Below are 16477 nucleotides of genomic sequence, written 5' to 3'. Positions count from 1 at the left end.
TCAAGATTATTAGTAGGGATGCACTGATCTGGATTTTTGGAGCCGATACCGATTGCTGATATTGTGCCAGCCATATTGGCCGATACCCAGACGATTTTTTATTTCCCTGTGTGTGTGTGTGTGTGTGTGTGTGTGTGTGTGTGTGTGTGTGTGTGTGGCCGGTCTTGGAATAGTAATTTTGTTTTATTCCATTCTGTTAGATCGAACATAAACATTGATAAAGGTCCTGATTGTTGAACATCTTCGCGTTTTCTAAATTACCTATACAGTGATGGGGGAAAAAAAGAAGAAAAAAAAATTCTGTCATTAGCCTACTCACCCCGATGACCACATAACAACAATATGTCCACATAACATAGGCATATAGTTTAGAGCTCCAAAAATGACCATAAAGGCGCATTCACATCTACAGCGACAACTGTAAAGATAACTACAAACTATACTGTGTTGCTCACGCATTCACACTGCGACGATATCATCGGTGCCGAATATCAGAGAAAAAATGGAGCATGATTACTTTACTGATGTACTTTTATTTTACTCGTTCTCGAAAATAAATAACGACATAGCTGATCTGGCAGAATCACTAATGCTCTTTTACAGCGCTTTCATGAGATTATTGTGCTTTGTTTATATAAGAGCTAGTGGTAGTCACCAAGTGAAGCTGTTCATTTTCTTTACCAGTAGGTGACTCTGAACACCACATCTACTGTGGATCAAAGAGGCTAGTCTCCATGTTGAGAGAAACACCTGTAATGTCACTGTGGCTAAATAGGTTTTCAATAGGCTACTTGTTACCTTCCGGTCATAGCCATTAAAAAGATAGGATAATAACACATTTGCCCTCAGCAGATCAGGTTGGCCAAGACATAATGCTATTTTGTTAGTTAGCAAGATAACTAGCAAATACTCTAGTTAGCGAGTATATCCAAGTCAGTAAACACGCCTTACCGCTAATCCCAAGAACTCTTCCGATCCCGACCGGTATGTCACGTTTCTTTTCAACAATTTTAGAGGCGATGGTCTTTGTCAAATAGCGCTGGGTTCCTCTGGACTTCTGTAATCAGTTCCTCAGCAAGCAATGCCATCACTGCAGTGAACTACCGAATTCTCCCACCCCTTCCTTTGTAGAACGTTATTTTGATTGGTTGAAAATGTTTTATCGTTGTGACGACCACTCTCCTGGCTCTGTCTTGCAGGAGCCTGGTGGGTGGGGTCGTCAAGGCTGATTGAGTGCACCTGGGCCCGGTGTACTCCTTGGGCTTAAAAAGCCATCTGACCATCAGTTGCTCTCTCCCTCCTCACTTATGCACACCTTTTGTTCTGTTCTTTTGGTTTGATGTAGTTTGTGTTGTCTAGTTATTTTCCCTTAGTTTTAGTTAATAAATCGTTGTTTTAATTTTTACTTTGGCGTACGTCTCCCCTCACTGTTACTTCCTTGAGCCAGGTTGTAACATCGTTGTCTCTACATCCAAAAAAATCGCTCTGAGATGGAACCAACAAAATAGTTGTAGTTGTCGTTTTGGATGTTTTTATAGTTGTAGTGTCAACACTGACATTCTATTTACTTAGAATGATTTAAAACTTGTTATAGCGATCTTTATAGTTATTGTCTAGATGTAAATGGGCCTTAAAAGTGCAGCTTCTGCACCATAATCCAAGTCTTCCGAATCCAAACGATTGCACTCTGGGTCCAAAAGTCCAATATTTAAGTCATTATCTCCAAGATTTACCGCACTCATGGAGCTGTGGTCGCCCTACAGCGATCTGGTAGTCTGGCTGCCTCCACGTGCTCCAGGTAAGCTCGTACTTCCTAGTCGTAAATAGGCTAAAAGTGTCTCTAGCCCACAGAGGCTGCCGCCGGAGGTTACTTGCACCACTCCAAAAATTTGACTACATGTAGGGCGACGCAGGGACGCAAAAACAGTGATTGGCCCGCTTTGTATTGATTTTGTGTTGATGCCTGCCGATAGCGAAGACAATGGAGCAGATCGAAGAGAGACGAGCTGAGGAGGTCTGCAAATATATTTATTTATAGGACACTTCATCCCCAAATTATAAAGATTACCAAATGTCACTGAATTCATGGTGAGAAATATCCCAGAACATGAGCTTCAGAGAATGTAAACTCTACTGGATGCCACTGTATGTCCCCTCACAGCATTAGAATCTCTGCCCCAGTCTTTCCTGTGTGGAGTTTGTATGTTCTCCCTATGTTTGCAGTAGATAGTTGCAAAAGAGTTAGCGGCGAATTATATTGCAGGCTACCAATTTGACAAAATGAGTTAAATTTAATTGTAAAGCTTTTGCCTCCTTTGTTCAAGTGGATTCCATGATAGCAAAAGATATTCTCGGACATTAAGACCACCGACAATCTCTAAAATGCATCAGCTTTTCAAGCCATTCACTCATAACTAATCATAATGTTTTAGGTTTCTCATCTTTGAACAAATTAGCATGTTGTGCTTAGGTCCTGCCAATTGCCGCTTGCTGCTATATTTATTATATTTATTTTGAGAGTGCTCTACAAATTTGCCAGTTAGACCAGTAAAGTCTACCTAAATAGATAGCCTTATTTGTCAAATCAGATGTTTTCAGTTTTTCACCTATCACAAAGTGATGCATTCAATACAAATTTTTTTTTTTTTGCCCTCTGCTCTTTCTGTATTTTTTAACCATTCATCCTTTGAACCAAAGTTACTCTTAGAATGATTTTGTAATGGAATTAAAGACCCAATCATAGTTCAAATGTAATCAAAAGGAGAGTCCTATCAACAGAAACCCAAAACGCATTTGAAATTATTTTTCCATTCTCAAATTGGCCAACAGATCTTGACATAAAAACACCAGCAATATGCATTATATGTATTTTTAAAAAGAGGTTTGTTTACGTGGGTAGATATTGATTTAAAATTTCTTTGAGTGACTGCAGATACTGATTGTATTGACACTGTTACTATATTAACACTTAACATGAAACATACCATTATCTACTCTTACAGGATCTTGAAGACCCTATGTCGGAAGCTGAAGCTGCCCGAGGACTTTGACTACCAGCAGTTGGCCCGGCTCACCCCAGGCTATGTGGGCGCAGATCTTATGGCACTGTGCCGCGAAGCTGCCATGAGTGCAGTAAACAGGGTTCTACTAGAAATGCATGGACAGTTGCAGAGCCAAAGCCAATGCCCCTCAATGGACCTGTCAACAAGTGGGCCTCAGGACAAGGCTCCTCTGCCACAGGGACAGGTTAGAGAGGAGAGCTGCGATGTAGGACCCATCGATGGCCACCCCTCAGTCAACACAGAGAGCGAGGAGATGATGGAGCTCAAACGGTTACCTCAGGGAGATTCAGGGCGGCATACCCTGGAGGTAAGGTAGATTAATAGGTTGTAAAGGTCAAAAAATTTACCAGTGCAAAACTATTACTATGGGATGACCTTCGGTTCAGTCATAGCAATTTTACTAGTCATTTGGGAAAAATGTTTTTTAATTATGCAAATAAACTTACATTTGCATTTCTGTTTGTATGTACATATTGCGTACATGCAGACGGATATACATATGCTAAGAAATAGATGGAAAAAGGAGTCAGAATATACAAAATGGGGGATGATGAGTTTGATACTGGCATTGTGGTTTGTTCTATGCTGTATGTAGTGTGTTTTTTGTTAGTATGCGTTTTGCTAGAACAAGGATTCAGAGTGATTTGCGAAGGTGAGGTGAAAGATCAAGGTTGTCCATGTCGCCAAGGATGCATAAGCAGTGTTGTAACAGGTTGACAGAGGTTGACTTGTGGTTGTGGTACTTGTCCTAATCTACAGTGAGAGCGATGGGTCCAGTGGAATCCAACTGTTGATCATATGCAATTAAGTCTCTGCACTGCACTCATGTTAACTTTCTGAGTATTGAGCAGTGCTATAAATTTCCAATTAAAAAGTATGAAGTTACTGTTTACAAATACTGTTGGTTACACATGCGAGTTTGGTGTAAACTGGAATTTTACTGCAATGAATCTCAGAGCATACTGATTCAAGATGACTTCACGATCGAAGTCCATCCGAGGCCATCCAAATACTCAAAACGAGCAGAACCATGAAACCCCTATGGAAAGTGTGGACGAGTTGCTATTCACCATGATTGAATCAGAGATGGAAAAACGCTTGTTCATTGAAACACAATTTCCGAATCTCCAGAGTAGACTCGACACCATTCCAGCAGAACTAACTGGTTGCACGAACTAGGGATGTTCCTAACGACTAATTTCCCCATCGATTAAACGAAAATTTAAATTTAGACTAGTCGACTAGTCTAAAAGTAAGAAAACACTCAGAAAACAGTCAAAATTGAGCACAATTTAATCTATAAGGTTAAAACGTTGTCCGAAAAAATATTGTGTGTATTTCAGAGCCATTTGAAACCGTTAATCACATTCTTCAATAACTGTGGCACTTTGCGCCGTGCATTATGAACATTGCACATTACAAAACATGACAACTCACTAAATTTAAGTTAAGTTAGGTGAGCTCAAAGACCGGAGTCGAAGAGACAATTTCTGCGTCTACAACATACCTGAGGGAGTTGAAACATCCAGCTCCTTATCCTACATCTCTTCTTCCCTGCCAGTACGGTTCCCATGCTTGGCTAGGGAGAAGATTGAAATTGAGCAAGTGAGCAAGTCTCTGAAAACGGGCTACAGAGCATTCCTTATCTACCCGGCCAAATTCAAGCTTATCCTGGCTCTGAACATCATATCTTTGAGGCCCTGCAGGAGGCTGAGGAGATCGGATTTGTGGACTGGATCTGTACCACTTGTCTCCTTTAGCTTTGTCTACTGAAGTTTGGACTATTGCACTATTGTAGGATGGGACGACTAGAACTTTTTCGATGGTATAAGCTGCACTGAATCACACTCATTATGATTAATGCATTGAGCGTTAGTTTGCGGACGTGGTAGCAGTGGGGTTCTGTTATTAGTAACTGGTTGTTTTTGGAAGTGCTGGCATGGTGGATATGTTTGCCAACTTTCTCAGTGTCATGTCGTCTGATGTAGGTTTGTTAGGATAGTTGGAGTCCTTCCCCCTGTTTTTTGGGGATTTGTGGGTTTTTAAGGGTATGTGTGGTGTGGTGACCAGGCTTAAAGGGTGGTTAGATCTCCTTTTTGTAGGTGTTTTTATTTTATTATATGGTGTCTACAGATGGTTTTATATACTCTCTTCATTACTACTAATGACGAAATTTCAAATAGTATCCTATGACAGCATTGCATGTTATTAGCTGGAATGTAAATGGGCAAATTAAATGAGACTATCAACGTAGGCACCATATTGACATTGCGTTTATCCAAGTCTCTCTCCCCCCCCCCCCCCGGACCCGTCTATGCGCCTCCCATTGCACACGCGGGCGTGAGGGGATTTTTTTTTTCCTCCCATGCCAAGAAGACAGCCAGCTGAATTCCCGAAAATAACAGTTAACGTTACTCGGAATACAGCAGGGTTTCCGAGATTAGCACGCTGTCTAGCTGCTAGTCAGTGTTACGTTAATATTACCTTTTTAACTCTTAATTTTGAAAAATATTTTCAAAGAAGGAAAAGGACTCGTCCTGAGGAGGAGCAGGGACAGTCTGGACCAGAGGAGCTGCTGAGCAGTAAAACAGAGTAGATAATGTGACAATGTCAAAGGCTAGTAATTTAATGATGTAAAGATACAGGTGAAACTGACAGCACAGAGAGATGTAGCAGGGCAGAGGGTCATTTCTATTCTTCTGTACTTTTGTAGACAGGACAAAAGCAAGCAACAAACACAACTGTGATATGGCATAGATCTCAGGAAGGGTATAAAACAATTTCTTATGCATTGGGAGTTCATCAATACATAGAGCACATGTATAAGCAGTATGCTGTAAGCTTTGTTTGTTTATCAGCTGCCTTCATCTCTACTGAGAAAACAATAACATTAGCAAAGGAGCCAGACATGTGAGATTACATTCAAATAAGATGATTATGATGATAAATCACGAGTAGTGGTCATGCTTTGTTTTAAACAATGAGTTTTTGTTTATGTATAGAGATGCATGCTGATATAAAGCGGGTGTTGCAGCTAGTAAGTACAGTGAGGGAAGGTGGATTTAATGCTTCCTCTATCACTTAATCATTTTAAAACACTCAGGGCTGGTTTTGCGGACAGAGATTAAGCCTAGTCATAGACTAAGGACTTTTTCAATAGATATCTCCATTGAATTTTGTGTTCAGTCTAGGACTAGGCTTAATCCCTGTCCGCGAAACCAGCCCTTAAACATGCTTGTGATTTCATCTAGACCGTCATGTAACTGGATAAAGCCACTTGGTTGTGTTTTAAGATGTTACCCCAGGCTTGTCTTCCTGTTTTGACTTTCACAGTGTATGAAGCCTCTCTTAAGTGCCACCTGGAAATACCTGGGTGGCAGGCATTTGCAAACATATGTATTAGGATTGCTACCCTGCTATCTTGTGTTGTCCTGATCAGGTCTCTGCTCTGTCCAGCAGGGGGAGCTGTGGCGCCTGTTGCAGCTGCTTAAGAACACTGAATCACTGTCGGAGGAAGAGCTGGCTGGTCTGTCCATCCTTATGTCCGACTTTCAGGCCTCCCTGGCCAGCGTCCAGCCCTCAGCCAAGCGGGAGGGCTTCGCCACCACACCTGATGTCACCTGGGAGGATGTGGGAGCTCTGCAGGACATCCGAGAGGAGCTGACCATGGCCATATTGGTAGCATCAAGCTTCTGAACACTTTAAGTCCATGATCCAAATTAAAATCTAGCCTCACCCTGGGCACTAGGCCCATTAAAGTGTACTTGAACTTTGGTCATACAGATTCCAACTAAAAGCATTTTATGGTCCCTACTCATAGTTTAATAAACACTGTAGTCAGACATTGTCCTAAAGTCAAGATAGTAGTTACCCTTTACAGCAGCAATATATTAAATCAGAAGACGGGTAGATTGTTTATTCCTATTGGCACGTAACACAGTTGTGCTACCCCAGACTGTTAGCTGCCTGATTCTACACCTATGGGGTACAAAACTCATATCACCTACTTGACCACCTTTTCAAGTGTTGTACATTTTAGCAGAGTCAATACAGGATAGGACGTTAATTTGTTGTTATGCCTCATTTAACTGGGCAGCTGTTATTTTCCTACCACATACCGTTGTCAATACCACATTATGTTAAGATAAAGGGACTTGATGCTTTCAAGTGGAGTGGTGGCCCATGCCCTGCTCTGAGCTGGCCCACATTTGGACTGGTTCATCGCAGGTCACACTCTGCTGACTCAAAGAATGAATACTGTCATTGTACTGCAGAGCAGAATAAGATCTGTGTGTGTGTGTGTGTGTTTGTGTTTGTGTTTTTCAGGCCCCAGTGCGTTCTCCAGAGCAGTTCAGTTCCCTGGGGCTCAGTGCTCCATCAGGAGTGCTGCTGGCTGGACCTCCAGGCTGTGGGAAGACGCTGCTGGCAAAGGTACCCCTACCTCACAAATGTGCAGTTGTTACCTGAATGCCAGTATCATGATTGTTTGTTTTTAACAACTCTAGTCTGATGTGTTAATTTATGTAATATATATCAGTTTACCATGTCATAGTTTTACAATAAAACCAGTCCTTAACTAGCAATGTGTGATTTGGACACTTATCGTCAAATGTATATCTGCCTAATATCTACTCTGATTTCATATGTCTATATGATATATGGCCATTCTTTCACAATATGATAATTTTAAACTGTAACACAGCCAGGTGTCAAGTAGCTGTCAACGAGAAGAGAAAGAAAAAGAACGAGAGAGAACATGTAGCTGCTCAGTGACAGTTTTGCACTGTGTTGTATGTCATGGCAGGCAGTGGCCAATGAGTCAGGCCTGAACTTCATCTCTGTCAAGGGTCCAGAGCTGCTCAACATGGTGAGTCACTGAGCTCCATGCAGTTGTGCTCATGTTTAGGAACTTGTTCATCTTGTTGTAGTGGAGGTTGCCTGGACACTGCTGTTCAGTTGGACCACAGTACTGCCGCACACTGATTTATTCCAATAGTGAAGTGAAAATGGTGAATAAAATGCAACAAACGGGCCACCTTATTATCCTATCCCAAGTCCTTCTACTTTGATTTCCCACCAGTAAATTGTTTATTTTGAGCAGGGTTAGGGTTAGAGGTGTGCCACCTCTGTATGTCCATATGTACATCTTTGAGAAGCAAATTTGGCTTGTTCTTCTCCTGAAACTAGAACGCTCAGATGTCTATCATGTTTTATTGAAAACTAAACAGAATCACTCTCAGTGGATGTAAAGACCCAGGGCCTCACTTATAAAACCTTGTGTGCACACTAAACTGGCATGAAAACTGCATGTGCCACTCTTCACACAGATTGTTGGATTTATAAAAGCAAACTTGTGAGACTGTGCATACCACTACAGAAACTTAGACCTGTGCATGCTCACATTTTGGAGACGGTGGGAAATTTTGACTACAATGGCAAAGTAGTGAAATAAAACAAAAATATCTTTACACTCAGTTAATTTCTAGTCCTACTCCACAGAAAGCCCTCTAATAATAATATTGTGTGTCATAAAAACGTCTAAAAACCTCCTTGACAATGTCAAGGGGTACATTCCATTTGGCCAAAATGCGTCTTATCCTCCATCCTCGCGGCCTCGACTCCTCGCTGACTCAACATCCGATGACAGCTGCCATCATTAAGGATGGTTAGAAGATGCATGAAGGATCCTTCATATCTCCTCGCCTCTGTCCTCCAATGAGGCATGGCCGGAGGATACACAGGTTTATCCTCAATGCGGAAACAATTTGTGAAGATAATTCACATGCCTATATAGGCTAAGCTCCATACTGTCAGAAATGTGTAGACAAAACGTCTCTCATCCATCATCCTATGGAGGTGAAGGGGATACTATGCATGAGGAGCCTCAAACGCCACACTTCAAACGTCACTTCAAATTATAGGCAAATTTGAGTGACGGAAATTTCTCTATTCCGTTTTGCTCCAGCTTTGCCATTTTCACCCACAGAGAATGGAATTACAAGCACATTTACATGCACATCAATATTCATTGAAGGAATAGTTCACCCAAAAATGAAAATTCAGTCATTATCTACTCACCTCCATGCCAGTAGAAAATCAGGTAAAGTTTGTTAGATACAACAGTCCTGGAGATCTCCGAAGTACATTGCAACTCCAGGGATCTCCGGGACTGTTGTATGGACTAACAAACTTTACCCGATTTTCTACTGGCATGGGGGTGAGTAGATAATGACTGAATTTTCATTTTTGGGTGAACTATTCCTTTAAGGGCATTTCATTAACCATCTATGGTTAATTGTGGGAGTTAAGGGGGCAGAGTATGAGGCGTGTGCACTGCGTACTGCGTATTTCAAGATTTTGGGGATTGACACAGGGGAAATTGCGTGCCGGTATGCATACACACAGCTTATTTTTGTCCATACATAATTTTCCTCTTTTGTCCATACATAACTTTTTAGTGTGGAATCTACGCATAGTTTTATAAATGAGGCTCCTGCAGCCTATCGCACATGTTCTGAAAACATTCCTTAGTCTATAAGTTTTATAAATCTGTTCCTCATTATTTTATGCCAAGTTGTATTGTGCCTTTCATATTCCTGTGCTGTATAAATACATTAAACACTTGGACCAATAAGCTGTCGGTCCTGCTGCCCTTCTTCACCATAACTTAAGCTTCATACACAAGGATGGTGTAGGAAGTTCCTGGTTGAACTTATGTGTTTCTACCATTCACCAGTATGTGGGAGAGAGTGAGCGGGCTGTGAGGCAGGTATTCCAGAGGGGACGCAACTCGGCTCCTTGCGTCATTTTTTTTGATGAGATTGACGCCTTGTGCCCACGTCGGTCAGGCAATGAGGTAAGCAAGAGGATTGTATGACTATGACAAATACAATGGCGCAGAGGTCATGAGAAGATAATCATGTTCACACTTTTAATCTTCTAATATTGTTTTTCAAGCCCAGAATACAACACTTTTGATTTGATCATGAGGTACTACATGTACTGGTATTTAATTTCCACCATTATATGCTGTTTTTGTGGTGTCCTGATCATATCTTTATACTAACATGGTCTCTGTGTCTTCAGTCAGGTGCCAGTGTGCGGGTGGTTAACCAGCTGCTGACGGAGATGGATGGCCTGGAGACCCGCCGGCAAGTCTTCATCATGGCTGCCACCAACAGACCAGGTAAGCTAAACTAGAGCTTGACTAGGCTGCAATAAAGGCTGCAAGTTGATCAGTGTGCTCCAGTTTCTCTCCTTTCTCATCCCCAAACACATTTTGTTTTGTTTTTATAAACGATAAACCATTGCCACCTTCTTGTCTCTTCCCAGATATCATAGACCCTGCGATACTGAGGCCTGGCCGTCTGGATAAAACCCTGTATGTGGGCCTGCCACCTTCAGCAGACCGCCATGCCATCTTGCTCACCATCACCAAGGTAATGGTTAAACCAGGGTAACCAAGGGTCCTCAAATACACTCTTGCATCCAAACTGAAGAAGTTCAACTACCCCTGTTGTAATTAAGAAGAATGTTGTAAATGGAATGGAGGGGATATCATGTACTTAGAGCTAAAAGCTTTTTCTCTGAGCTGGCACAGAACCCCTGCTCCCAGTATTGACTAGTGTTATAGTACGACAGATACTTAAAAGTTCATATGTTGTAGGGGGGCACCATACCTCGTCTGGAGCAGGGTGTAAGCCTTGAAGAGATTGCCCACGACGAGCGCTGTGACTGCTTCACGTAAGTCTCAGCTGGAGACACCTGCTGTCCTCTCATACTATATTACATATATTCATATTGCTGTTTCCCCTAATGTTATTTTGTAGCAGTGGTGGTAATTTTATTTGTTTCCTGTGCCATCCCTCCAACCTTATGTCAGTGTTAACTTTGGCTTTGTTTGTAGTGCAAAAACTGTTCTTTTTTTAAGACTTAATCATTAAGAAAAAGAAAAAAAACACTGGCTCAAACGCTTCATACACAACAGGAAAAAAAATCGGATCAAAATTATGTCTAATTTTTTTTTTTTTTCTTGTTTATACAGTGGAGCTGACCTGTCTGCTTTAGTAAGGGAAGCATCTGTTAATGCCCTGAGGGCCTATCTGATGTCCCAACATTCCCCATCTTATTCAGGTAACTTGCTTCCTACTTCTACTATTCTACTAGACTACTATTTGGCATTTCCAAGTGTGAACTCTAAACTACAACAGGGAAGAAAAAGTTGGACAAGCAGGCCTCAGTCTTATCATCAGTTGAGATTGTTCTGTTCATTGGCTACATACAGGTCACTCATTCTCCACTGGTCCTGTAGCTGACATCAGGGTTAGCAAACAAAACTTTGAGGATGCCTTTAAGAAAGTACGGCCTTCTGTGTCCAAAAAGGTAAGATAATGAACAAATGGTACAATGATTCTTTTTTCTCCATGCAAAAAATACTTCAAACTGAAGAATTACAATTTTTGTTAGGATTGGACAATTGGAACACAATTGTTTTTGTTTGGATTCTTCTTCATCATCTCTGTTAAAAGTATCTGGAGACCGTATGACCCACAGCAACCCAACTTGGCAGATAGGTTTGAAATCTCAACCACTACTCGGGCAACAAACATTACATTTTTTTCCATAGATTCCTTGGATCAAGCCAAATCAAGTGCACATGGCAGACCGCAATTTTCTGAAAAAGCTGTTTTTGCCAACACGTCCTAAACCATTGATCCAGTCATCCCCCAATTTGTCATGCAGCATCTCTGGACTCACATGGCAAAAAGTTCCAAACTGCCATAGGCAGCCAAACTATCTATGCACCTATTTAGCAAATGAACATAACTTGTGAATGCAAAGTCCAATACCCATGAAACTTGACCCACCTCATCAACAGGTGACTATGCTTTGGCTTGAAAATTTCAGGAAATTTGGCCCATAAAGGGCACCACAGCAGACAAATGCCAATAACTCTTAAACCGTTTGCCTGACGTTCAAATTTGAAATGATTTGTCTTTGACAAAGATTTTAAACCTGCAATAAGCGATTTCAGACCCTGTAACCAATCCTGAAACTAACGTGTGCTACGTGGAGATTTCCGTGAGACATAATGATATAAACAAATAGCCACACACATGGGCCAGCTGTGTTGACGTTTTCACCTCTTTCCTAAATCGTGTTGTCAAAGTCGGCCTGAGAAAAGGCGAATCGATAAAGCGAGCGAGTAAACGTTTTCAACTAGTAAACTTGCTACCTACTCTTCACTTGTCATTGTGGTAAACAGAAATATCAGTATTAAAGGTCCCATATCATGTAAAACAGGTTTTCCCTTGCCTCTTTGATTATAAAGGAGTTGGATGTGCTATCTAAACATTAGACCCTTTGACACATGCAGCCTGTTCCATAAATGTGACGGCATGCCGTCATGTGTGAACAGCAGCCGGTGTGGAAATGCCAGTATATCAGTTCTGCTCATTTCCCAGCTCAAGACGTTGTAACATTACTAGTAATGTTCTGTATCCACTGTATGTGTGAACGATGCCAGAACATTGACCATTTTATTAATCCATCATCCTGTCTGGAATAATTTCACCTTCCTATTCCTCAGAGCTGAGAAAGCTCCAACACGTGTATCGCACATATCGGATCATAATTAGACCTATCGTGTGTGATCAATCAACAGGCTATTATTATTATATTATTATTAACTAGTCTGTTTTTTTTTCTGGCAAAATGCATGAAATAATGAAATAAAGTTTATTACTGAATTGAACAGCGATCCGTGTTTTACAACATTTTATGTTAGGACTGTAGGAGAGGAATACAAACCACCATACAAAAGGCTGGAGCTTTACCTTTTTTGAGGAAAATGTGGAATTGGACAGACGGTGAAATAAGAGAGATCCTCGGAGTCTGGGCGGACGGAGAGATTAACCCGCTGTGTTTTAAACTGCAGAGACTCCGGCGGTTAAACGTAATGACAACAGTGGAATATAACGGTATTGCTGGTGCTGTGTGAATGGCAGCATTATGTTAAAAAGGTGGAACGGCATGTCTTGTGTGAACAACACAAACTGCTATCATTACCAGCAAACTCAATCTGCCACTTTTACGGGTTTCATGTGTGAAAGGGGATATTGTGAAAGTATCAAAACGTCGCCAACTAAATCCACACAATCCATATTAGAAAGCAGAGCTTCTAAACAAGCCGTTTGGACTACCGTAACTTTGTGGCGTCACAAAGGTACGGTCATTATCATCTTTGTAAGAAATAGTAGACTAACAAAGTGTTTTTCATTGTTTATTATCAGAGTTTTCCCTGCCTCTCGCTGTTTGCAGCTGCCATGGTCTGTGGTGTCTCACGTTTCACTCTTGAAACGGTTAGCCAGAGGGGTCGTTAATATTAATGAACCTTAAAGGCACAGCAACAGAAACAGCCTGTTCTTGGCAAGGTTCACAGAGATGCTGGAAAATGAACGTGTAAAAATGGATTGAGTGTGTTTTTGGTACACGACACCACACAAACAGCTTTTAATGGACCTCAAGACATAAAACACTGGAAAGTGTAGAATACGGGACCTTTAAAATTGGCTATTGGCAGCCTGAGTACAAAATATATTGGCATCTGTAACAAAATCCATATCGGACATTCCCTTACCAAATATATAGATTTGAAATGTATTGGAAGAAACAAACCGCATCCAGTATATCAGTAGTGGCTTTATTTATTTGCACATTATTATTCCCCAGGAACAGCACTCCTGTGTAGATGTGTGATGTTGCAGCTGATTATTAAAGGAATAGTTCACCCAAAAATGAAAATTCAGTCATTATCTACTCACCCCCATGTCAGTAGAAAATCAGGTAAAGTTTGTTAGTCCATACAACAGTCCCGAAGATCCCCGGAAGAAGTACATCGCATCTTTCTCCAAAACAACTGAAGTTACTGGTGACCTGTTTTCAGACTTCACTTCAAAAAATAACAGTGTCTTGAAAAGACCGACATTTACACCATTATTTAGCTGAAATCACCACTCCAGCTGTTGTTTTACGTCACGTTTGTGCGCACCTCGGTTGCAATAGGTAAGACTAGCACAAACAAGACTTCCGTTTTGGCCGTTTAGCCTTCAAAATAAAAGCTAAGGTCCCCACGGGTTCTTGAAATCCTTGAAAGTTTGTGAATTTGAGAAAAAAAATCAAGGCCTTGAAAGTTCTTGAAAATAGACATAAATAGACATGGGTCATTGAAAGTGCTTGAATTTATATATTTGTGTTAGAGAAGGCCAAGAGACCACATAGTCTGCCATCACTGTAACACAGCACAGTTGAGAAGTGTTCACACATTCAAGCCTCTCTCTTTTTAATTGTCTGTGAGCTTCTGTAAAGCCTGCTAGTTCTCATTATAAAAATTCTCAATGTTGTAACAGTAATTACCCTTGATCCATGTCTCAAACTATGCCGTGTTGGGTCCTTGAATTTGAGGGAATTGGGCCTGGAAAGTCCTTGAAAAGTCCTTGAATTTGATGTTTAAGAAGGTGTGGGAACCCTGAAAAGCGTGATATTTTAAATTGGGTATAAATACTGTTTTAAACCAATTACATCGTCAAATTCAATAAGTGAGCATCCATATGTTTGATGTCATAATAATAATGAAAGATGCCATAAAAGGTGCCATTTTTTACTTAAATGCTGCATGCATTACACTGTGCAGAATACATACAGAACATACACTAAAGTGGACATCAAACATTAATATGGGTGCTCACTTATTGAATTTGGTTGTATGAACTACAATATTGCGCTTTTATTTTGAAGGCCAGCCGGAAGTCTTGTTTCTGGTAATTCGAGCTAGTCTTACCTATCGAGGCCGGGGTGGGTGCACACAAACGTGACATATTTTGAAAACAACAGCTTTTGTTATTTTCTGTTATTTTTTGAACTCCTGAAAGACAGGTCACCAGCAACTTCAGTTGTTTTGGAGAACGCTGCAATGTACTTCTTCCGGGGATCTCCGGGACTGTTTTATGGACTAACAAACTTTACCCGATTTTTCTACCGGCATAGGGGTGAGTAGATAATGACTGAATTTCAATTTTTGTGTGAACTATTCCTTTAAGGCCCAGGACACTACTTCTCACTGTGAAGAGACCATTGTGCTTTACTGTCTGTCAGCTCACCCTATCAAGTTGCCAGGAAAACCAGCCTTTCTTGTCCCACTGTAAACATGGCAACATTAAACATTAGGCTGGTGTCCTTGGAATTCCTACACAGTCAGATTGGCAATAGCAAGAAATTAGCTGTTAACTTTAAAATAATTATTTGTCCATAATGATAAATGTGAGCGATAAATATTAGCTGTCAATGTTCATAGATGGACTGTGTTAGTTCTGCCGTTCCTCACCTGCCACAATAAGTTAGCGATGTTTGTTGTGGGAAATTACCTGGTCGGTGAATAATGGATCCTGGGGCTGGATTTAACTAGAACAAGCATGATTTGATTCTACACTAATTGTCTGTGCCCACTGTCCCCTCTATAGGATCAGAGGATGTACGAACAGTTGAAAGAGTCTCTAACAAGATAAAAGTGATCAGTGACCAGAGGATAACTGCCAGAGCCATCACCACCAAAAGGAGTTCAACTTTGTACATAATGACTTTACAACAGCCTTTGGTCTACAGTATTAAAGTAGTGAATAATCATTTTGTATGTACACACATTTTATTGTGGTTGTTCAGAATCGAAATGATACATGCTGTTGAAATAAAAATGTTTAGTTTCTTGTTCATAAGATGTACTTAGAAACGTGTCTTATTGTTTTAAGACAAGGGCCTGTAGTTGCTTTCAGTCTAAGGATTTGGTTCGTATCAAATGTACCAATCTGCTCGTTATCAGGAACTAAGGCGGTGTCAAACTTCCCAAGTTCACCTCACCCTGCACTCCACTGTTTGCCTTTACATACACTTTGGATAGATGTACTGTACTGATGTACAGAATTCAAATAAGAATTGCCTAATTTCTTTTAAAGGAGTAGCTTGACATTTTGAATTTTAATCTTATTTTCTTAATCAGACCCTTGTCAGATTGTGGGAATAAAAAAATATTTTTGTGCTTCACTTTCCATACAATGGCTTGTTAGCATTGTTAACATCCCCCATCAACCAAGGGGCACTGGTAGCCAAGTCAAGTAATCCATCACAATAACAAACAAGTCATATAATTCGTTTTTAATAAAGCCTTATTTGGTGCAGGAAAATGAAGCATTACATAATAAAGGAACTGTGGAAACTTAATCTCAAATTGCTGACGAGTCTATACAGACAGCAGGTGTGGTTTGACCAGACTTTTATAAAGTTGGATTACACATGCACATAAAATCTGATTTTGACTATATGTGACAGATATATTTTTTGTCCTAGCAGATTGAATCGGATGT

At 40.7% G+C, this 16477-nt stretch overlaps 1 protein-coding gene across 1 annotated transcript; it reads left to right on the top strand.

Annotated features, from left to right (window-relative positions):
* Window positions 1–2973: 2973 nt before the first annotated feature.
* On the top strand, window positions 2974–16356 carry LOC144542421 (nuclear valosin-containing protein-like). The gene is made up of 11 exons (XM_078289065.1): window positions 2974–3369; window positions 6522–6740; window positions 7389–7493; window positions 7867–7929; window positions 9799–9918; window positions 10149–10248; window positions 10395–10501; window positions 10729–10805; window positions 11107–11195; window positions 11347–11444; window positions 15581–16356. The coding sequence occupies exons 1-11, from the start codon at window positions 2974–2976 to the stop codon at window positions 15623–15625; spliced, it is 1419 nt and encodes a 472-aa protein (XP_078145191.1). The 3' UTR covers window positions 15626–16356.
* The last annotated feature ends 121 nt before the right edge of the window (window positions 16357–16477 follow it).

This window comes from Centroberyx gerrardi, chromosome 2, assembly GCF_048128805.1.
Source record: "Centroberyx gerrardi isolate f3 chromosome 2, fCenGer3.hap1.cur.20231027, whole genome shotgun sequence".
NCBI classification, from domain to species: domain Eukaryota; kingdom Metazoa; phylum Chordata; class Actinopteri; order Beryciformes; family Berycidae; genus Centroberyx; species Centroberyx gerrardi.
This window is presented reverse-complemented; position numbering and strand designations above follow the sequence as displayed.